At 37.7% G+C, this 24,289-nt stretch overlaps 1 protein-coding gene across 2 annotated transcripts; it reads left to right on the top strand.

The window, feature by feature from the left end:
• The first annotated feature begins 766 nt into the window (after positions 1 to 766).
• On the top strand, positions 767 to 19,162 carry IMPACT (impact RWD domain protein). Of its 2 annotated transcripts, none has more exons than XM_048939662.1 (11): positions 767 to 868; positions 1,029 to 1,157; positions 2,485 to 2,537; positions 2,776 to 2,838; positions 5,649 to 5,734; positions 6,559 to 6,687; positions 7,016 to 7,113; positions 10,875 to 10,948; positions 13,268 to 13,358; positions 16,457 to 16,591; positions 18,191 to 19,162. In XM_048939662.1, the coding sequence occupies exons 1-11, from the start codon at positions 833 to 835 to the stop codon at positions 18,260 to 18,262; spliced, it is 966 nt and encodes a 321-aa protein (XP_048795619.1). In that variant the 5' UTR covers positions 767 to 832; the 3' UTR covers positions 18,263 to 19,162. The 2 variants fall into 2 exon arrangements, with proteins under 2 accessions (XP_048795619.1, XP_048795620.1); XM_048939663.1 differs by having other exon boundaries at positions 7,019 to 7,113; positions 18,191 to 19,155.
• The last annotated feature ends 5,127 nt before the right edge of the window (positions 19,163 to 24,289 follow it).

Below are 24,289 nucleotides of genomic sequence, written 5' to 3'. Positions count from 1 at the left end.
CGTTGTTTTGTTTTTGCTTGTTTGCCTGTTTGTTGTAGAATGTGTCCTCTTTGTTACAACCATTCTGAATTCTGATTCTGTTCTCCAGAGCATGTGCAGATTTTCTCAGCTTTCAAGAAAGTGGAAAACAAAGCTTAGCTTGAATATTCCCCCAACAAATCAGTATAAAAATACACTGGAAGAAAACATGAACAGCAAAATAAGTGATGCCTGGGGATCCCTGGGGATAGAATAGAATCACAGAATCATTAAGGCTGGAAAAGACCACTAGGATCATGTAGTCCAACCATCAGCCCATCCTCACCATGCCCACTGGCCACGTCCCTCAGTGCCACATCCACAGGGTTCTTGAACACTTCCAGGGACAGTGACTGCAGCACCTCCCTGGGCAGCCTGTGCCAGTGCCCAAACATTTCTGAGAAAAAATTGTTCCTAATATCTAACCCGAACCTCTTCTGGCACAGCTTAAAGCCATTATCTCTCATTCTACCAAAGGAAGGGGCAGAAGAAGCAGCTACTTAGATATTATTTGGGAGACACACTCAGTTTTAGCTATCCTTGTGTCTGAAGGTCTGTTTTGTTCAGAGGATTGCCCTGTTTTACAGAATACAGTGTACTTAGGAAGCACAGATCACAGGAAGGGAAGATAAGTGCTGCTGCTAAGAGTTGAGTGGTGCAACCAGCCCTGACAGAACCGGTGCTGATCACAAGGCAGTCACAGCGCACAGGAGCCCGCACCCACACACAAGCAGAGGCGGTCAGCGGCCGGCAGAGAGTGTGCGCAGCGGGACTGCCCGCCCTTTCCGCCCTGCCACGGTGCTTTTCCGCACTGATGGCGGCGAGCAGCCAGGAAGTGGCTCAGCAGCAAGTGAGCGGGGGGACGAGAGTTGCGGGGCCCCCAGTTTTTATGGTTATCTGTTGCACTGATTCTGTCATGTTTGTAAATAAGCTATAGGAGAGCGATGCCTAAAGCTGCGGCTGGTGCACGATTTGTGTACTTAACGATTTTTACACGCTGCTTTCTCTAGATTGATGAAATCGAAGCCCTCTCGTCCATATACGGTGAAGATTGGTGTGTTGTTGATGAAGATGAGAAAATCTATTGCATTAAGATTGGTGACTGTCTGGATCAACCAAAGTGGACCCTCTGCCTGCAGGTACAGTGCTGCTGGGCAGTTTGACACAGTGTGCTGTGGGACTCAGGCAGGCAAAACCTTATGCCTGTATAAAATCCTTTACAATAGGATTTTGTATTCACTCATGTAGGTTAAGAAGTTTTTGGTTTGGAGTCTGTAATACACTTTTCATTGGTGGTTCTTAGACCTGGGAGGATTGGCCAACACACCTGAAGGCTGTGCTACCACTCAGCAAGACCTGGACAGACTGGAGAGTTGGACCTGATGAGGTTTAAGAAGAGCAATTGTAGAGTCTTGTGCTTAGGGAGGAATAACTGCACGTGCCAGTGCAAGTTAGGGGATGACCTGCTGGAGATGAGCTCTGTGGAGAAGAACGTTGGAATCCTGGTGGACAGCAGGTCCATGAGGCCATGAGCCAGCAGTGTGCCCTTGTGGCCAAGAAGGCCAATGGCATCCTGAGGTGCATTAAAAAGAACCTGGCCAGGAGGTCTAGGGGAGTGATCCTCCCCTTCTACTCTGCTCTGGTGAGGCTGCATTTAGTCTACTGTGTCCAGTTCTGGGCTCCCCAGTTCAAAAAAGATAAAGATATCCCAGAAGGAGTCCAGTGGAGAGCCACAATAATGATAAAAGGCCTGGAGCATATCTTGTATGAGGAAAGGTTGAGTAACCTGGCACTGTTCAGCTTGGGAAAAAAATACTGAGAAGGGATGTAATAAATGTTTATAAATATCTTAAGGGAGCTGGGATGCGAGTGGATGAGGCCAGACTCTTCTTGGTGGTGTGTAGTGATAGGAGAAGGAGTAAGAGCCTAAAACTTCAACATAGTAAGTTCTGTACTGATATGCAGTAGAAATGCTTTACAGTAAGGGTGATGGAGTACTGGAACAGCTTTCCCAGAGATGTTGTAGGGTCTCCTTCTATAGATATATTCAAGACCCATCTGGATATCTCCCTGTGCTACCTATTGAAAAGTACCTGCTTTAGCAGGGGGGGTGGATTCGATGATTTCCTGAGATCTCTTCCATTCCCTGTAATTCTGTTATTCTGTGATTCCTTTGACAACACAACTTGCTTATGATGGTCGCAGTATTTACATATCCTAATTCCACACTCACAGAACCATATCTCTGTGTTTTTCTTTAAAATCTTATTTTAGACGTACTGTTATTTACATTGACTTTGTTAGGGCACCTGAGTGAATCTACAGCTACTTCTATGTTTACTTTTCCAAAGTGTGGAAACAAACAATATTCACATCAACGAAACTGAATAGCTGAATGTTGGAGTCCATCAGTAAAGCTCTGCTAGCTGAATAATACAGTGAACATTCACTCTGAATTTCTTTCAGGTGATTTTGCCTCCAGGGTACCCAACTTCAGAGCCACCTATTTATCAACTGAAGTAAGTGAAGTTTCTTGTTGATAGTTGCTTTCTTTCAAATATTTATTTATTTATTTACAGAGTTACCATTGTTGCTTGTTTGAAGTGTAAGTTGAAGTTTCAGAAATTTTTTAATGAGGGATGACTGATATTGTTTTATTTTCAAGGTGTTTATCACATTTATTTAAAAATGAATGTTTGTTGAGGTGCTGGAATCAGAGTACAGGTGCCATTTTCATTGTATTTCTTTTTATTCTAGTGCTCCTTGGCTTCGGGGACAAGATTACACTGAACTAGCAAATAGCTTGGAAGAAATATATATGTAAGTTACAGTCTGTGGAACATCGTAGAAGGTGATGATACATCGTCAGTCTTGTGTGCTTTTAAGTACCTGCTTAACTAGTGAATGTAGTGGTTGATGCAGCAGCCATCAAGCATTCAATGCTATGTATATACTAAACATTTTATTAGAATGAATTGTCTTAAACTCTGGCAATTTCTTTTATATTGTTTAGACCTGGTGCTCTTTTAGAATGGATGTCTTAATTTTGGCTCCTAATGTTTGACCCTTTAGAATCATAGAATCATAGAATGGCCTAGGTTGAAAAGGACCACAGTGATCATCTTGTTTCAACCCCCCTGCTATGTGCAGGGTCACCAACTACCAGACCAGGCTGCCCAGAGCCACATCCAGCCTCAAGATACTTTCAGATTTGAGGTGTGGGTAGGTTTCAAAACAAGCACAATTAGCAGAGTCTTTTAACTAGAATCTGTAACATGGCAAACTACATTCTCACAGTGTGTAGCTAGCTGAACTCTTGATGCATGAGAAAAAACATAACATTAAGAAATAATCATAGAATCAAACTACGTTTTAGAATTGCTATGAAATTGGAATATTAAATGGAGTAATTTTATGTGGTTTATTTAATATATGAACTAGATGAAATGAAAGTATGTCATAAGGAGGCATAGCTGTGCCCAAATAATGAAATCTGAGTGTCTTGCTTAAGAAATATGCTTTAATGTCATAAAAAAAGAGAGACACTTGGCTTTTTTATGTTTTGTTTGTTTTTGTTTCATTTTTATCTAATTACCAACTTACTTCAGGTACATGGGTTTCTTATAATTTAACCAAGCAAAATTGAGTTAGGTTTTGAAGTTAAAAGTTGTAGAGTGGAGGAAAAGGAACTGAGTGTCCTTGATTCTGTTGGAGTCTCCACCAGAGATAAAGCTGCTGTTCTGTCCTTCCTAAGCATCCAGGGCATTTAGAGCATCTTGCCCCACTGCAAGGAGGAATAGCATGGTTGTTAAGCACTCTTTTTCTTTGTAGAGAGCACTTGTTGGTCTCCTGCCGTTTTTGTTTGTTCAGCAGGAAATGAGTGTGTTTGTACTTTAGACAGTATGTGTCATTTTAGAGTGTGTTTTTAAACCCTTCTGGAGTTGTCACTGATGTATGCAGTGTTTGTGAAAGCCTTTTATCTATCCACTGTCTAAATAGTTGCCAGGTAAACTTAATTATTCTGGATCATTTACAATATGTGGCTTACCTGGTTTTGAATCCCTAGTGATCTAAATTGCTTAGTTTTGCAAATAATGTGTACTGTTGGTGACTCACTATGTCTTCTTAAGGAGATGGGAAAAGCAGATAGCAATAGATCACAAATCTGCTTTGCTAGGCCCAAAGTTCTTAAAATATAGGAAATATTTGGATTTATTTTATTTTTTCATGTGCTCTTCTGGTAAGATTTATTTTTTCCAATAACAAAGCTTTGTTTCATGATTTAGATGCAAGTGTCAAGAAAAATAGCTGTCTATAAAAGTAACCTTTGAGACTAAGCGTAATAGACAGAAACTGAAATTGGGTTATAGCTATAAAAATTGATAGTTTCTCATATCGAACAGAAGAATCTTGTTCATTCTGTAATCTGTCATTCCATCATTAAAACAAATATAGTTCTTCATGTATTATTAAAACAGTGCTTCTATATGATAAGCAGCAGCATGAAATCATGGTTTTCTCTCATTCTGGAGTCTGTCAAGGTTTTGGAGGCAGCCACAAGTTTACAAATTCCTCATTTTTGCTTGAAAAGTTTTCTTAAAATATACATATTTGTTTGAATTTCTAATTTCATTTGGCAGTTGTGCTGTATACACTGTGTAAAATAAGCATTTTTAAAGTTTTGTTACTGGTGTGTATTTATATGCTGCCCCAGACGGTGGCAGTAAGAATAAAATTATTAATAGAGAAGCTGTGAGTTGGCTAAAGCCCCACATTTTCAGTTCTCATTTTGAGACTAACACGCACAGACCATAAACATGTTAAAATATAATTTGGAAAGTTAGTTTTCAGGGCACTGTTTTAAATATATTTTGGGATGTTTCAGTTCTGCTGCACATTAAGGCAGTGTTTCCTAAATTGTAATGTGCACATAAAAGCATTTATCCCATCCTCTCCCATTAGCATAATACATGTCTGTGCCAGCTGACTAAGGGCTCTTAAGCTCAACACTTACCTCTCCTCCCTCTCCTTTAGGATTTATCATCAGCAAACTGTAGCATGTTGATCTACTGCTCCACTTTGTCAGCTACCACTGACCTACTGTCACAGTCCTGCAGGATTAACCCCTGCTGTGTATATATGCTGAGAGCATGATGGGGAAGAGAAGAGAGGCTGTTCTAAAAGAAACCTCTCAGATATGAAGGGGAAGAGACTCTGCAGGCAGAGTGGCTGAAAGAGCTCATCACAGGCAGTACCAAACTTTCTGAAAACCAATCCAGAGCATGCTCAGAAACTAGATGAACTGGCTTAGTATTCTTTTGAGAATGCTGAGGGCTGTCCAATTTATTGTACTCACAGTTGTTTTCACTTTCTTTATAGGCCAAAAAGTTTCCGTCAGTTGCTTGTTTTCTTCCAGTACTGGTGCTTTTAATGCTGGAAAAAGTGCGGTAGAGTATATAATGATGCTGATTGTCACTGAGCTTCCACAAGCCTAAACTCCTTACTGCCCTAGACTGTAATGTTCTATTACTGCATGTCTGAAATCTGCGTATTATTTAATGTAGATACTTTCTAAGTGAAATCTGAAAGAAAAAAAAAATTCCTTACTCACTGCAAGTTTTAACTTCCAGACAGAACCTTGGTGAAAGTATTCTTTACTTGTGGGTGGAGAAGATACGAGAACTTCTGGTGGAAAAGGCACAGTCATCAAATTCAGGTACTTCAGGAAATACATGGATTTTTCAGTTTACTTCTTGTTCAGCTGCAAAATAAGATCATAGAATCATAGAATGGCCTGGGTTGAAAAGGAGCACAACGATCATCTAGTTTTGACCCTGCACTTAGCAGGGGGTTGCCAGTCACCAGACCAGGCTGCCCAGAGCCACATCCAGCCTGGCCTTGAATGCCTCCAGGGATGGGGCATCCACAACCTCCTTCGGCAACCTGTTCCAGTGTGTCACCACCCTCTGTGTGAAAAGTGAAGGTTTCATTGCCACTTAAAGATTTATTCCCAGTTTTCTTGACTTACGTGGGTAAGAGAACATAGTCTCTGGTTTGGCTTATTGTATTACAGTGATAGCTTTCCTTTCTCAAAAAGCAATAGAAAATAAAAAGGAAGGGGGTGGTTTCAAGTCCTCAATTTTATTGTAGTGCAATTAAGAGTTGCTTCACAACTGGAGTTGAGGTGATTTTTCTGCTGTTACTCTAATAGTGACAGGGCTTGTATAAATTCACAGCTGCTCTTCCCATAAATTATGGGCATTCTTTTTCCATATGAAAATGCTAAATGAAATACATATGAAAATGCCATGAAATACATGAGCAAAATGTCTGCATGCACTTATGGCAGAAGGAAATAGAAATATTTTGAATTTTTTGTTGTAATAAGTTGTAAATTCTGCACTTCGTAGTTTTTTCTTCCTAGCAAGCTGATTTTAACTGAACAGCCAGACATTTAATAGAAAAAGAATTTGAAAATTTGTATTACTTATCTCTCAGAAAAGTATATAATAGGTCTGCTTACTACTTACACTTTTATAGAACCAGATACTAAGAAAACCACTGAAGAAGTTGATGAAGACAATGGGGATGATTTTCTCCTGGACTATCAGCCTGTTCAGGAAGATCCGGTAGAAATTTTAAGTTATATCACATCTGAAAGTCAAGAAGGTAAAGATGTTTCCTTGTTAATTGCAATGAAATAATTTAGGAAAGAGTGACCTTTAAGTTTCAGTTTTTCTACTCAGCTTTTGAATAAAATTAATAGCATAAAAAATCATCATTAAGAATAATGATCGCAAATAACCCTGTATATTTTTGGTGGTTCTGCATGTCATCACTTTGTACATAGCTTTAACCAATCTCTTTTTTAAAAGTTTAGATATTCTTTAAGGGTATTGAATCAACAAATAAGTTCAATTTATTTGTTCAAATAATTCAACTCGGTTGTTGTTTCAGTACCCTTAAAGAAAATGAACACTTCTTTATTTGTGATCAGTAGATGAAGAACTGCCAATGATACATCATGGAAACCCACTCACGGATCGAAGGAGTACATTCCAGGCACATCTGGCTCCTGTGGTGACACCCAGACAAGTTAGTATACTTTGAGCTTGGCTGAATGTTACTGAAATACTTGGAATTAGATGAACATATCTTTCTTTGTGTGTCAGTATCATCTGAGCAGTCATCTGTCTTTGCCTGTCATTATTGGCTGAATAACTCCTAAGTAGCAGCTCTGCAATGCAGCCTGGTAGTTTCCAGTTTTGTTTTTGAGGTGGGTAGATGTTGCTGTCCCTTATTCTTAACTGTGTGAGAACACTGAAACGTGACTTCTGGACTAATTTCAGTCACTTTGTACATCCCTTTGCATCTGTTAACCTTTGTCACCTTTGATGATCCCTGTTCAGTGTGGAAACTACTGATGTACTCATCTTTTTTTGTCATTAACTAAGAGTTAAACCTTGTGGATATTTTCCTCTTCCCTTGTATCCAATTCTCACTTTTACTTCAAGAATTTTTGGTCGCACATCTTCTCAAATGTGTCATTGGTTTATGGGCTGGTTCGGCCCAGTTCTGTGATCAGCGGGGCAGAAGGATTTCACAGAATCCGCACCTCCAAAAAAAGGGAACAGTGGGACCCCAAAATAATTAAAACAGCAGCAACGATCTGAGGAGAAACAAACTAATTTACTAAATATAGTATCGGAATGCAAGATAACACACCGTAATACAATATAATTAGAATTGAAACTAATAAATCAAATATAACGAGAGAGAAAATGTGCGAAAGGTGGATAGGCCTCACCATAAAGCTGAGGTGAGATGCGCAGTCCAGTTGAGCAGCAGGGAGACGGGAGGAGAACTGACGAAGAGCAGACGAGAAAGAGCGCATGAGGTGACCTTGCCAGGAGTTGTATCTCCTCTCCCCTGGGGAATGTAGTTGTTCTTCTCTTCTGGGCAGGTACCTAGGACTTGAGCATTAATAGTTAAACTCCCAGTGCCCCACATGATGTTATGATGTGGAATACCGCAAACCAAAAATCATAAAACCATGACAAATGCTTTTTGAAATTCCAGGTGGGCTAGATCAACCAGCAGCTAGGAAGCACGTGCTCAGCAACTCTGAAATAATCTTGACAGATTGACAGATTTTTAGAAGTGTAATTCCCTATGTGAAGGCAGTAGTTTATTAAGCTGTGCTGATGTTGTAGGGCTGTTCTATTTTTTTGTTGTTGTTGTTTTTCCTTCTATTAATTTGCCTACCATGAATGTAAGACTTACACATACTTCTGGAGTACATTTGAGAATGTTGGCATCACTTCAGTTGCCCTCTGCTGCAGAAGCAGTTTTAACTGGTAGGTTAGATACCTTAGTAGATGTCAACATCTTCATACTCTAGTTCCCTTTAAATGTTTAAATTCATACAATCTGTTTTTGCAGATTTGTTTCAGTTCATCTTAACTTCATCAATGTTATTCTATCATAAGGCTCTGCTCTGCTGTCCTTGCCTGACCTTTTTTAATACATACTGTCCGTTCAGTTAGGTTTTTGTGCTACAGCTGTGTATTCTTTGATTGATTCTTCTGCATTGTATCTATCTGCTCATAGTACACATTTATAGAAGGCTTCAGCTTTTTGAGGTTGAAAAAATATTATTATGACTTCTATTTTTATATGTCCAAAAATGTGCTGTGCCTTTCATATCTATCTTGTCATCTGCCTTATTTTTCTCTGTCTGAATACATCAGAATTTTTGAACAAGCCTTTAGCTTCTTTGAGCTGTTCTCTTAGTGCTTCCAAAGTGAAAGTAATTTTATACTTTAGGTTTAATGTGGAATAGCTCAATTTTTAAAAATACTTAATGCATTACGATTTTCACTAAAGTATCACTGCACTTTAGAGGCTTTCTTAGCTTTTTTCAGTCTATGAAATGTAAGTTTCTATGAGCTGTTTTGCTTTGGAAAAGAAAGCAATTGGAATCACTGATTTAATGCTCTTTTTTCATTGCTTCTTTTAAGACCTCTATTGAAAGTCCACCTATATTTGGAATATGCAGAGTATTAAGGTAGTGCAATTTCCCGAGTGTCAAATCCAGCTTGTTTCAGGGCCTTGCTGTACTGTGTAAAGTGATTGGTCTGCAGGCTGCAGAGTAGGATTGCTGTGGCATGGGTTCCTTTTTCAGAAAGAAAGCTGAAAGAGGTGAGCAATGGGATAAATGTTGTACTATACTGAAAGCTAGCTTCTTTATCAACTGAAGTGACTGGTGTGTACCCATAATGCTTTATCTGCATGTTTGTATGTTGCAGTGGTAGTCTTTAATAATTTAAGATAGGACTGATTGCTTTGTAAATTCTTCTGTTGAAAATTTTAGTAGTGGAGCTTTACTTCTGGTACAGCTTTCAGTAACAAAGGCCAGAATAATGCTGTAGATAGTTAAATATGCTGTCATACGGGGAAACAAAATTGATAGCATTGCTAGATTTGGTACTGTTGCTTTTCCTTGTCTAGCATATTTTGATGTTTAAAATGTGTGTGGTGCTTGTATTTGGTGTAGGGACTAAGGCCTAGATGGAGCTAGGAAGTGACCTATGGTTTAAAGATCTTTTGTACCTTGTATGAGCAGGTCCCTTGCTGACCTTGTAGAGGTCTTTTAATGAGGTCTTTAATGAGGACCTTTAATGAGGTCTTGAGAGATCTGTCAGCTACAAGGATTCTAAAAATATAACTGATGTCATAGGTGACAATCATTTCATATGCTTTCTATGCTGTTTATTGAAATGTATTTATGAAAGCTTATTGAATAATGAGTTGTCTTTCTTCAGTACTCCACTTAAGAGGGAAAACTGGAGAAAACAGTTGTCTGAAGCAATGTTCTCTGTTAATAATAGGGGATTCATTGAGGTTATTTGACGTTAAATTTCTGTCAGAAGAACTGAAAATAGCACACTATAACTAGGATAGATAATGAGTGTGAATATTTATTATTTCTCAGATTTACTTTTCTTCGGAATGAAAGACGACTTACTTTCCACACATGTTTTCCCAGCCTTTCTCAACTTTAGTCATGCTTTCCTCAGGATAAGATTAATTACGTATTTCCTATCAAAGCACTGTTTTAGTCAAATCTTTCCATTTTTTAGAACAAGTTTAAAAGTGTTGATTTTTCTAGAACATGTTGATAAATGTTTTGAATTTTGTATTTAAGAACAGAAGGATGGACATGGTAAAAACACGTTTTCTGGGAAATACTGGCATGTTCAGACCGAGAGTAGAAAGCTTTTATTGGTATTATTATTTTTTATTCTTTCCATAAGATGGAAACTGGAAAACAAGTAGGCTTGAATAAAAATTATATTTCAAAATGAAACATAGTGGAACTTCTTAAACATTGCACATTATTGTGATATCAATAAAAGCAGCATGCAAGAGAAAACATGTTGTGCCATTACTCCAGCTTAATGTTATACTTCAAAAAACATGAAGGTGTAATTGATACTTAATACTGATTTAAATTTTTTTTAGATCTTGCCATATCTTATGTATTAAATCAGCTTGATGCTTTTGGTTATTCAGCAATGGTGTGAATGTATGCCAATTCAAGGAACAACTGTTTTTAGTATCCCAGAAACATGATCTGAAACTGGCATGAGTGTACTGGTGTGGTGGCACTCCTTCTTGGGTTAGCACACTGATTGCTTAATTAATTTTATATTAAAATGTTAAAATCTTTCTCTGTTGTACTGAAAAGATGCTTGTTTAACAATGAGATTGATGTTGAGATGGTGAATGTGAAATCCCCCATTATGAAAATAAGCTTATTTCTGTGTTGTTGTTTATATATATATTTTTTTAAGGTAAAGAGAGTTCTTGAAAAATTATATGAGAATAAGAAAATTGCAAGTGCCACCCACAACATATATGCATACAGGTGAGAGATGGTGATTTTTCTGCTATTTCTTGCCAAATGAGTGCTGTGCATGAGAAAGGTAAAACCCACCAAAGAAATTCCTTGCTAGTGAGTCATTTTGGGACTAAGTTTCCTATTTGTGTGTTGAAGGTATTAGGATTTATTTTGAACTTGAGAAAAAAAAAAGCAGAACATACAGTAAGAAAAAATATAAAGATAGTAAAGCAGTGCAGCACTAAGGATTTAAAAGCCAAAGAAACAAAAAACCCTAAAAGTGGACTGGAACATTTGTTGGTATGCTTTGTATGGGAGATGAGATTAAGGAATTACTGCTTCATCCTGAACTAAATATGGTTTTACTTGTGGGAAGCAGTAAGTAAACTTCTACCTGACCACTTGAGCCATTTGGAAAAAACTGAAAATTTTTAGTTGAAATAGGAACTGAAGAACAAAGTTGAATGCAAACTGGCGTATGAAATTGGCTGAAATACATGAAACTTCAGGGAAATTGAGAAATGGGTAATAATGAGTTTGGCAATGGTCTGTGACAACTTTTGTGAACATAGAATGATAGAATGGTAGAATGGTTTGGGTTGGAAGAGACTTTTAAGATCAACTAGTTCCACACCCCCTGCTGTAGGCAGGAACACCTCCCTCTAGATCAGTTTGCTCAAAGCCCCATCCAGCCTGGCCTTAATGCTTCCAAGGAAGGGGGCATCCACAGCCTTACTGGGCAACCTTCCAGTCAGTGTCTCACCACCCTCACAGTAAAGAACTTTTTCTTAATGTCTAGTCTAAATCTACCCTCTTCCAGTTTAAAGCATTTCCCGTCATCCTGTTGCTGCCTGCCCTTCTAAAGTCCCTCCTCAACTTTGCTGTAAGACCCCTTCAAGTACTGGAAGGCTGCTAGAAGGTCTCCTCAGATTCTTCTCCAGGCTCAAAAGCCCCAGCTCTCAGCCTGTCCCTGTAGGTGAGGTGCTCCAGCCTTCTGATCATCTTTGTGGCCCTCCTCTGGACGTGCTCCAACAACTTGATGTCCTTCTTGTGTTGGGGACCCCAGAACTGGATGCAGTACTCCATGTGGGGTCTCATGAGAACAGAGCAGAGGGGCAGAATCACCTCCTTCAACCTGCTGGTCACACTGATCTTCATGCCACTGAGGATAAGTTGGCCTTCAGGGCTGCAAGCACACACTGCTGGCTCATGTTGACTCTTCCACCAACAGACAGTCCCAAATCCTTCTCAGGGCTGCTCACAAGCCATTCTCTGCCCAACCTGTATTTGTGCTTGGGATTACCTTGACCCAGATGCAGGGTCATAGCTTCTGTAAAATGAAATAGTTTCAGTCCAGATAGTGATGCAGGTGTTCTGAGGAATGTAAGGAACAATAAAAAGAGCCCCCTGGAGGAAGCAGTCAGCTGAAAAAGCCTGTATTGAAAGTAATCCATTCATGTGCTTCCTGGGATGATCCTAATGAAATATGAAATGAGAGCAACTGAATGCTTACTTCACCAGCTTGTCTACCTAAGTTAAAGGTTTCTGTAATGAGAGCTGCTGCTGATCTGACTCTTTTAACTCATACCATCTAAATACACTTCAAAATAGCAAAAGAAGTGTAGTTACTGCTTCATGTATTCTAGCCAGTACGAGCGGCATCTTCGTCACTGTGTCACATGTGTATTAAACTTAAGTGCAGATGTTATGAAATGAATTAGATGACAAAACAGAAAACTTGCAAGCATTTTTTCTGGAAATTTATACCTGACCTTTGTATAAAGCAGCATGCACCAAGTCTCCTGGAGTGCCCTCAGGCATATCACCATATTCTGTCACAGCTCTGCTTTAGAGAAGGGCTCGGTAAACAGCGTGGTGAATTTGAAGCAGAGTTTCAGTAATAGTTTTGCACTGCTGGTGAAATATAGACGTAACTAATTACTAATAGTATTTTTGTCAGGCTTCTTTTAGCTTGTTGGTGTGTACCATCTGTATCTGAAGTTGTTGGCTTAAGCTGAGTGTAAGTGTAATCTTCAGAATAAAAACCTAAGGATTCTTCTTTTGGGGGACTTTACACTAGGAGTTTACTACACTGGAGTTAACCTGAAGTAGTTAAAATAATGTACAATCTTCACGTTTGTTACTCTATACAGATAATATTTGTGGTTTACCCGAAGCCTCATCCTGTTTTGATGCGAGTATCCTTAGTGAAGAAGCAGAATTGATGCACGTGTTTGTAAAAGATTTCTGGAACTTCATTAATCACTTACAATGTTAGTTGATTGATACTTTTGGAATCTGTTTTTATGCTTATATTTTTCTGTCTTTTTACTATTTTTTTTTAAGGATATACTGTGAAGATAAGCATACGTTCTTACAGGACTGTGAAGATGATGGGGAGACAGCAGCTGGTGGACGTCTTCTTCATCTTATGCAGGTTATGAGAAGTCAAAGATTAATTTCTATAATCTTGAACAGATTTTAAAAATCACTACAGTGTGAATAAACTCACAGCAGACTTTTGTAATTCTTGCTCTTTTACTTTCTCTGCAGTCAAAGAAAAAAATATAGACTGTTGTATGCCTGTGATGAGTTGAGTTTTCCAAGTCTTGAATCATAAAAATAAATAATGTTTCATAGATGGCATTAATAGTTGGATGGGTTTAGAAGAGAAAGAAATTTTGAATCTTCTACTTGGTGTAAGGTATAATGAAAATGAAGACTGGAAGAAGCTGATCGACAGGATGAACAGCTGACCTTTACACAACCTTTACTTCAGTTTCCATGAACGTTTGTAATGAGAAGTCTGTTCCATTTGAACTTGCAGAGTAAGGCTTTGAATGCAAAAGTCAGTAGAAGTGATGCAGTCAAGCTTTTCTGATTATCTGCTTCTTAGTGCTGTTTCCAGTTCTGCGTCTTTAGCCCTCATACTGACATACTTCTTAGTTTTCAGGTGTGGAAATAAAGCCTTGGTAAAGTTCCTGCTAAATATACACTGAAGATAGACTTTGATTCACTGACGTGATGCAGTGCAACCCCTTGTAAAGCCATAAGTAAAATATCCTAACTTCAGGGACCAGCTGGATACCTCTTATGCCTCAAGTTGCTTAACTGCATCAGCACACTAATTACTGTTCTGCATTTTGATTTTAGATTCACATCACCTTTGGAACAAGGATTTTCTTTTCCTGGCCTTTGCTTGCTTGTATATTTTGTTGCTTAGTTTGCTTAGTATTCTTGGAAAGTGCTTTAAAACTTTTCTTTTTAATTTCAAAGATTATATACCTCAAAATACCTCAGTTTTTTTTTTTGTTTGTTTGTTTGTTTAGAACTTTTTGAAACTTTCTAATTAACTCAACTCTGACTTGGAAAGGAATACTTGCATATGTTACATAAATTAAGCTTACATGCTAAGTGTGAATGTACAGTTGTAGTAATAGCAGCATGAGGAAGCAACTTTGCAGTTACTGTTCCTGAATTTATCCTAAGCCCATCGACTCTTTCTCAGTATTTTAATGTATACTTTTGAAATTTAGCAGATTTACAGTGTTTTAAGTGCTTAACTGTCCATACAAGTGCAGTTTAGAATGGCATGAAATTTTACCTTTTAAATGTGAATGCATCTAAATCATATGGATCGTATCTGTCCATTAGTAGTACTCATTATTGGGAATATTTTTGCTTTGGAATTATAGTGCTGCAGGGATCAGGAAAGTGTAGTTTTCATTGGGACAAGATTGAAGTAGTTTAAGGGCTAATTTCTAGGTGTTAATGTAATTCTCTTAATTCTTCTGTTGTAAGCAATTCTGATATGGGCTGAAAGTAAGGTAGTATAATACAGTTATATTATTGTATTATTGCTGTAATTCTTCTTTTGCAGTAGGGATCTTATCTTGTTTTAGATAAATCTAGCACTTTTGTCAAGATAGCACTTTTTGGTTACAAGAAAAAAGAATTTTAGATTTATTCTTTTAAACTTAAGGTTAGAGTTAAAATATTTCCCAACTATCTTTGACATCCTGTTTACTGTGAAAAGATGCTATAAATTGAATCTGTGGCTGATGAGTAAATGGAGAATAGAAAATGCCTGTCACAAAAACTGCCCTTCCTTTTTGTTAATTTTTTTTTACATTATCCTTTAAATTTTAAAATACCAACAATGTTTCTGTCTCCATTTTACCTTCACAAAGGTAAAATCTTCTGATAGGATTGTTGAAATTAGACAAATAAATGCGTATTTTTCCTCCTTAATGGAGATTATAATGATTGTTAACCTGCTTTATAGATAGATGGCTTCTAAGGGGTTTTCCTCACATTCCACTTCACCAAAGCACTTTCTGTCTTGCAGACCAAAGTGCAAACTGCACTTTACTCTGCAGTAAGCAAATAAAGCTGTGATTGCTCTGTCTGTCCATCTGTGTGTATTAGTGAAATAATGCACCACTCTTGTGAGTGAGGTGTTTGTAAGTGAAGACCTGTCCCAGATTTAGATGCCGAAGTTGGAGGGAACAGTTTCAGGATCATAGCCACTATCCATTAACTAATGGTGATTATCACTAAGTGTTTCCATGCTATAATGTCATATTTTAGCAAGACTCATTTTTGATATTTAGTCATTGTCATGCACTGTTATTACTTTGTGCTGCTGCTGGATTTAGGTGTTGTGACAAATAAAGATGCTGAGGTCTTCCATGCTTCCTGCCTTTAATTGCAGTAAAAGAAATTATCGCTTCTGCTTAGCTCTGTCCTTTATTTTATTACTGATGGTCTTAAAAATGCTATATGAGATTATTTAGTTCCTTTCAGTACTAATTGCTAATAAAATTATGTTGCATGAACTTCATGTATGCCTTTTGGATTTCAGAAAGCAACTAAGGGATGCTGATTCAGACCCAAAAAATTCAGAGATTTTCTTGTATTATCTAACTGTTGTTGCCACACAAAGGACTTAGCAACAGTAGGAGAAAATTCTACAAAATCATAGAATATACCAACTTGGTAGTGACCCACAAGGATCATTGAGCTGGCATTTTAGATATCCAGATGAACCGTGCCTTATGTACCTGTTCTCTGGCTGTTATTAACATTTATCTACCAATGTTTCCAAGAGTGTGGAAAAACAATCTGCTTAGTGGCAGAGGTTCTCTGGAAGTAATAGTGTCCTATTAAAAAGTAGTAAAAGTAACTCAGTAATCGACCAGTTAAGTAATGCCTTGAGGCTTTTTACATTGGTGAGCAACTTAGTGCACTAGGTAACTTTATGCCATTTCTAAAGGGACATCTTTACTTTTTTTCTTTTTTACTTGAATTTACCTTTCAGTAGAAATGTGGACAGTGAAACTTACCACATGTACTGAATTGTCATTACTTGTTGCCCTCCGATGACTTTTGTGCTATGTGTGATACAGACCTAATACTAATTTCTTAATAACAAGTAGACTTTTTCTGTAATTAACAAAGATAACAATAATAAAACTAGTTTAATTTAAAAGAAAAAAAAATCACTTTTTTCTTTCTTTTTTTTTTTTTTAACAGATTTTGAATGTCCAGAATGTGTTAGTTGTGGTATCCCGCTGGTATGGAGGTATTCTGTTAGGACCAGATCGTTTTAAACATATCAACAATTGTGCAAGAAATATACTTGTGGAATACAACTATGTACATTCAGTGGTAAGTTTCTACCACTTAAAATGGAGGCATTTATATGTAAATGTGTGTAAACTGTCACTCTTAGATGAAGTCAGAAGAAACGTAAAGCTATTTCAAATGTCATCCTCTCATTGCTTCGGTGCACTGGTAAGGAGAGTTTGCACTGATCAGATGCCTTTATGAAAACTTCCAATGTTAGTGATTTGTAATCATGAAGTGTGCAGTAGAAGAGTGTGGGAGCAGTTGAGAACTGTGATCCAGAACATCACTGTGAAGCTCGAGGAAGGGTGGGAAGGTGATGAGCTGGTTTCTGTTAAGTAAACTGGCTGCTGCTGCCTCTTATGTTTACATGTGCTGCAGTGTTACTGTGTAGGCAGATTGAGCTTAGGAATCACTGTAGCTAGTGGGCATTTTAAAATGTGAATGCCTTTTGAGTAGGCTCAAGGAAGATTTCAAAATTACAAAATATAGCATGGTAATAACAGAAAATACTATTAAAATAGTAGATGGTAGGCATCATTAAAAAAAAAAATTACACTGGAAGAATTCAAACCAACTCACATTAGCATTACAGAAAAGAGGAAGGAATAATGTTTCAAGGGGGTAAATCACTTGAGTCAGGAATTCCAGATGTCTTTAAATGTAATTTTATGTCGAATATGTAGATCACTTAATTGTGTATTACTCCCATTTTTCCACATTCTTCATCCTCAGATCAGTGGATGAGTGTATGTTATATTAAAATATGTCATTGCTAATGATAGACATTTTACAACAGCAGGAAATAATTTCTAACAGATACTTTGTCAAGTATGCACTGTCAAGTTTTCCTTTTGTATAAAAGTATCTAAGATTGCTGTGGCTGGATGCTCAGCATTCTTTTGTGTTCTTCCCCCTTCACTTCTCAGTTACTTCTAGCAATTCAGAGGTGCTTGTATATACTTACTGACTCGCTTTCTTGGCTGCTGATCGAATTTCTCTTATTTTAATGTATTTTTTATAAAATAGAAGGAAATTATAACAAGATGTTCAAGCATTTTTACTCGAGAAGGTTTAGTACTGAAAGTGAGTGTAAATAAGTGTTATTTTCCTAACAACTTCAATCAGATTGTGTTTTTAACAAACATGTTTAGTTACCAATGTTCTTTAGAAAAGCAGCAGGTGGAATATACAGTAACTTATTCTAGTAATACTAGAATGTTTTTCCTTGTTGCAGATTTATTTTGTCTAGGGAAGTAGTTTTTCTGTGCTGGTGCATGGTACATTTCTTGATAGGGCCACATCCACACTAGAAGCAGTTCTGTAATATAGTGTAGAAGTATTCCTGTACTGGTAAGCTCCTCCTTGAATGAAAGTGGCTTAAATTGTTTTTATACTGCATTGTTGTTATCATAGTTATGTCACTAATTTTAACACTGCTGAAGGCAGAAGTTTCTAAATGGCAAGATAAGCAGCCAAAATGATGAAACTAAAGGTTTAAAAAAGTTCAAAACTGCAGTGAGTCCCAGTGAACTACAAATGCTTCATATCTAAAATAATTCTTGTGAGTGACTTTGAAAGACTACCAGCAGAATATAAGAATGTTATTTTAAATTTTGATGTGCTTGTTCTTCATTTCAGGAAGAATCATCCAAACCAGCAGGAAAGAACAAAAAGATAAGGAAGGACAACAAGAAGAGAACAGAACACTAATTTACTAATTTATTTCTGGAAACTATAAAAGATTACTTTGCACATATTTATAGAAAGGAAACATGGACATTAATGCCTTATGAAATACAAAGTTTTGTATTCAAAAGAGAATTTAGTAAAGCTATATCTATTTTTTCATCTTGTTCCGTGATTTCTTTTGCTGTTCTATAGTAGAACTTAGACACAATCTTTTTTATATTCTTGTACTATTTCCCCCCTTAGTGATGGCTGACTGATTTAAAGTGCAGATTGTTTACCCACTGCAGAGTTCAAACTCAAACATCAGTCTTGTGTTAGAACTTAAATTCACTAGTTTGTTGTGTTGACAGTGAGGCTGAAGTTATTCGAAGGCCGAGATCACTTATGAAGTTTAAAATTTTCAATACCTAATAGTAAAACTAGTGGCCAGTGCTGTATGGCATTAATCCTGCTTATGCAGTTCTCATGCTAGTTAGCACCTGCCTGATGACACAAGGAAGGAACATGAGTGATGAATAAAGAAATGGAGGAATTTCTTCAGTGTTTCTTTGAAGATTTTACTCTAAGTAGCAGACTTGCAGAACTTGTTGAAAGCTTGAAGATGAAGTGTTGTGTAACTAAAACAACCGATGATTTCAACAAAGAATAAGGGGATTTTGAAATCAGATTGTTACAGCTAGTCATAAACATCAGTAAACATTCTGAAATTAGTTCTGAAGATGGGGAAAAAAAAGATCAGAAATGGTTGGATTTTCTACTCATGTGTAAATAAATAACTTCCACGCTTTTCTCTAGAGAGAAAATTACCTAGACTTTGTCAGCTGATTTTCGTATTGCAATTTAGTTTTTATTAATTTTTATTTTTATTTTTTAAAATAGTTCTGATTTTTTTTTTGTATCTTTCACTTCCAGAGGATGAAATTTAATTATCTGTTTTTTCTCTTTTTTTTTTTTCTTCCCTCAAGTTGATTTCTCAATTTTGTGATTCATTAATATTGGCATTTGAGTCCCAGATATGTTCTTAGACACACCTGATATATTTTACTTATATATATAATTACATCAGAGTGGTGAGTGTTTTTAACGACATTTCATTGGCAGTAGAAACATAATTTAAAGGTGTGTTTGTAAGACTAGCTTATTTAATCATCCATTTGGTATACACCTTTTGCCTGGTATATTTTTCCACTCAACTGTTCATTGCAGCTGTTCAGTATGGATTTCCCAGAAAGCTTTGTGTAAGGCAAACTTCATCTAACTCAAGTAACTACTCCAGAGTTAGGTATAGCAACAGAAATATTCCTTAATGATTCCGGTACCTTGAAAAGTACCACTACAATATGCAGTTTAAAAACAAACAAACTACAAGGATGTTATCATAGACTTTCTAGCAGCTGGATCCTGATCTGTTCTGTTGCAACAGTTTTTTGCAGTTCTGTTACCTCATCTGCCTTTTGAAACTCTTTGGGTTCAACTTTAACATCTGTACTTGCTATACCAAAATAGCAGTCTTCCCAGTGAAGGAATAGCATTTATTATTATATGTACCAATCTTGGCACTTTTTGAGTCATGGAAGTACTTGTCCAAAGTTTGTCTTATTGATGAACTCTTCTGGAGTCAGAATGTTGCCACTAGCATATTGACCTAAGTATTCGAAAGTTTCTATTGCTTTTACGGGAGCGTGAAATTGCTGCAGTTACTTGGTATGGAAAACAGGTGAGTTGTGAGATGTTCTCCTGCCATAGATTCAGTTCTACCTGTGGTGGAACTGTGGCAATGTATGGCCTTTTTCCAAAGAGTACACAGAACCAATTTAGATTTAGGAAGTCTCAGCTTTTGTGTGTTCAGCTTGAGATTTGTAACCACTAAGTGTTTTTCTTTTTTTTTTTTTTAACCTTCTGGCAATTGCTGTCCTGTCCCTTGTCTTCAAGAACCTCTATTTCAGTGTGGCATGATGATAGAACCCCAAATCCCAAAATGGGAGAAACAAGTTGTTAACTGCATTGTAAGTGTAATAAGCCATATAGATCATCCAGTCAGTGAGCAAAATGAGTGTTCTGTGACTTAAAATTGTGGCAACAGACCACTGAAAGTAGGTTATCAAAATGGAAATGAGCATTTATTTTCACTGTGCTTCATTCAATGGGAACATGGCTAGCTGTCCTGTGGACATTTCAGTGAGAAAAGGTGCAGCCTCTTCCTTTTTTGTGTGTGCAATTTCCTTTATTCTAAGAATGTTTTCATGTGGCTTTACAGAAGAGTTTTGCAACACTGGATTTTGTCCTTAGAAGGTAGGCCTCATGATCTTAAAAACCTGCAATATTTCTTCTTTGATTATTAGCTGTGTTTCATGGAGGCTGTATCCTACCGCTTAGCTGAATACAACGGTTTCTGCTTTGTAGCACAAGGATGTTAGAGTGGCAGTGGTATGAGGTGGCAACATCAAAAATTTGGCTCTTTATATTGTGGTTGATGTACTGGAGGTATGTTAGGATGTTCACAGTGGGACTGGTACTGAGGGACAGTAATAACCTAATGTGCGCAGAGCAGAGCGGCAGCTAACGCATGCAATACATTTTGATCCTTACACTTTTATCATTGTGTATAGTGCAGCTGGCTAGTTAACACACAAACAAGAACCTAGCTTTTTAGAATTTGGTTTTTATGTTGCTGACAAATGACTTCTCGATTCAGGGTAGGGTCTTGAAGTTGTAGCCTCTGGTTTTTCTGGTTTGCTTTTTAGATATGTGTCACTATTTTTGCAGGTTTCTGTGGTGTGGTGAAGCTCAGTTGAGCAGAAAAAGCAAAAACTGCTTTTGATATCAGGAAAGCAGTGAATTTTTTCACTCAGTTGAAGTGTGCTGATATGAGGTTAGCTTTAGATAAAGCACAGCTTCCTCCTGTGCCAGGTAGCAAGGCTGGGATCAGCCTTTGCATTTGATAAGTTAAAGATCTAACTTGGGGGGCTTTACAGTAGCACAGTCTTCATGTTCCTGCTGAGTGTGTTATCCTAAATTGTGATATTCTGAACTTCTGCCACTAAATGATGTATTAATCTTGTCTATCAATGTAAACTATGAGAATTCAATATTTTCCTGCAAGTTAAGGATTTGTAAATAAGGATCTAGAGGAACATGTTGAAAAATCGATTAAAGCAGTGTAGGACATAGTGTTCTTCAGTGCAGGACATGACTTGATTGGAAATTGGATTCTGTTGAATAACTTATGGGAGCTAGCAAGTGGGATCCAGCAAGGGAAAGGGGTTACAAAAGGGGCTTGAAATAGCTTTAATCTTAAAAATAATGTCATAATGAAATGTATAATGTTAAAGTGAAGCAGCAGTTCTAACAGAGTGATTTTGTTATCAAATACTGTACATTTATTAAGAAAAATGTCAGCTTTATATGTATTCCCCAATTGTGGCACAGTTAGAAGTTTCATTAGCTAGAACAAAAGAAGAAAAAAAATATTCTATGATAATGAACTGTTAACGGTGAACTTTGTTTTACTGGAAATGAATCAGAAGTACAACTGAAACCTGATGAACTATTGCAGGATCTGTGTCTCCTTTGAGGTGTTATCAGAATGTCTTATTTTGTCTTTGTTGCTCACACTTAAGTGAGTGGAACAAGAGGTGAAGTTTTTATCTGATTTGTCTGATCATGTTATTTTGTTGGCAAAGTGCCTTCTAAAGAAGTTCCAGTTGATTTCTCTATAAAAGAAAATATTCTAGGGGAATAACATTAATAAATTCAAGGCAGTTTAGAAATGGAGAAGAACTGTCATTTCTGCTAGAAATTGTGGTGGCACAGAATATTTATTCTAAATTTCCTATCATATATATATATAGAATGATTCGTTACTGAAGTATGGAAAGGTCAGCTTGCACCTGCAGCTTTCTAAAATGGAGACCTCTGTATCAGCAGCAGAGCAATTTTGAGCTGTTTGTGATTTCTCAGTCTGATAAAGTCTAAACATTTCAGTGGTGGGGTGGTTAGGGGTGGTGCTTTTACTGTTTGCTGTGTGTTATTGTTAAATGCCTGGGGAAGAAAGAAGGGAAAGTGGATGCCATAACTTTTGTTTATGGATCTTTGGTGTATTTATCTGTGCTTGTTTACTGTCTAGCATGTCTGAATAGAAATTGCCTATCCCTTTTTTATAGGATTAGCATTGAACACATGCCCCCTTGGCCCCAATAGAAAATCAGAAGTTTATGCAGTACCCACTTCAGGTATTTTTCTAGCAAGACGAGTTTTCCCAACTGGTTTAATCATAGTCAGTCACATATGTGGAGAGGAAAAAAAAAAAAAAAGCCTGCCAAAAGCTCATGTAGTGTGTCTTCCATTAAACCTCTTGTGTACTTTCCTCCAGGAGACATGACTATGCAGTTTATGGCACCCAGTCATGAAGGTGTGAAGCAGGTTGATTGTGTGCAAGTGAGCTGCACTGTGTTCAGTGCTTCCTCCCATGGGTTGAGACTTAGAATGCATGGGGATGGGCTGTTGCCCCATAATAAGGAGGTGAGACTGGTGAAAAAGGCCTGGTCATGTTACGTATAAGGAAAGGGAGAGTGAGTATAATTGGGATATGCTAACAGTTTGCATAGGATCTGTGATTTGTCAGTAAGCATGGCGATTTCCCTGCTGTACTCTAGTTTAGATCACACAGGAGTTACCCTCCTTTAGAGGCCTACAGGGCTCAGAGGCCCTGTTATGCCTTTTCTTAATCAGCGACCTGCAGGAGCAAAAACTTAGTGATTTTGTCAGACAAAATGAAAATAAAGTAGTTGAACATCACTTTTGGGTACTGTATCAGTGCCACGATTGGGATATCCCAGTGCCACGTGGGAGCCACGATTCACCAGAGGTACGGGGAGCACACCAGCAGAACATTTTGCTGTGTCCTTATCCTCTTCCTTAGGCTGCTGGCTGCTGAGGCAGACAGGAGACAGAGTTAAATGAACCCTAAATTTGACCTCAATTTTCTTTTCAATATCTGAGACATCAGACTTCATCAGTGTCAGCCTCGATACTGCTAGTACAAGACAGGCAGCAACTACAATCTAATGCATAAATCTATAGAACAGCCTGAGTTGGAAGGGCCCTGCAAGGATCATCAAGCCCATCATCTGGCTCTACACAGGAATGCCATTAACCTAAGTGTGTTTTCTACATTTCCAATGTAACCTGGTAAGGAGATTAAGCTGAAAACAGAAATAGTTGTGCATGCTGTGCAGTTATCTGTACAGATAGCAAAGTTTCTGTACTTTTGTGCTGTTACCATTCAAACATTCAGCACAAGTGCTTTGCAAATGCTAATGAATTTGTTCCCACAACAGAAGCGCAGACATGATGGCCAACACTTTTCAAATTTAAGTGTCTAAACACTAAAGTGTTTTTAGAACCTGTAGTAAATATGATTCATTTTTTTACAACTGTGTTCTGCTTATAGCTCTCTGCAAGTGTCTTCATTATTTCTACAAAATTTAAGTGCTGAAGACTCATGATTTCTCTCACCAATGTGGAAGGAGAAGCCTAGTCAGAATCACAGAATCACCAAGGTTGGAAAAGACCTGCAAGATCACCCAGTCCAACCATCCACCTATCACCAATAGTTCTCACTAAACCATGTCCTTCAACACAAAATCCAAACGTTCCTTGTACGCCTCCAGTGTCGGTGACTCCACCACCTCCCTGTGCAGCCCATTCCAGTGCCTGACCACTCTCTCAGAGAAGTAGTATTTCCTAATGTCCAGTCTAAATCTCCCCTGGCGCAGCTTGAAGCCATTCCCTCTAGTCCTGTCACCAGTTACATGAGAGAAAAGGCTGCCCCCAGTTAATAGATGAAGTTAATCGCAAAACTCCTGTTTACACTATTCACAGTCACCATTTCTGCTCTGAATTCTGGGGTGGTATCAACGTGTGTCCCTCAGGCTGCAACAGGTTGCTTTGAAATTGATTTCTGAGCATTGGATCATTAATGGTTAGCTGGTTTGGTAAGGGACTGTGCATATGTTTATACTCAGGGTACCAGCTTTCAGAAGAGGA

The sequence above is a fragment of the Lagopus muta genome, chromosome 3 (genome assembly GCF_023343835.1).
Source record: "Lagopus muta isolate bLagMut1 chromosome 3, bLagMut1 primary, whole genome shotgun sequence".
NCBI lineage: Eukaryota > Metazoa > Chordata > Aves > Galliformes > Phasianidae > Lagopus > Lagopus muta.
This window is presented reverse-complemented; position numbering and strand designations above follow the sequence as displayed.

Bases quoted from the DNA above. Each gene is read 5' to 3' on its own strand.
- IMPACT (XM_048939662.1), top strand. From the start codon at position 833: ATGGCGGCGAGCAGCCAGGAAGTGGCTCAGCAGCAA. The intron at 2,839-5,648 runs GTAAGTTACAGT...TTTAACTTCCAG, and splicing joins AGCTTGGAAGAAATATATAT to ACAGAACCTTGGTGAAAGTA. The intron at 6,688-7,015 runs GTAAAGATGTTT...ATTTGTGATCAG, and splicing joins CACATCTGAAAGTCAAGAAG to TAGATGAAGAACTGCCAATG.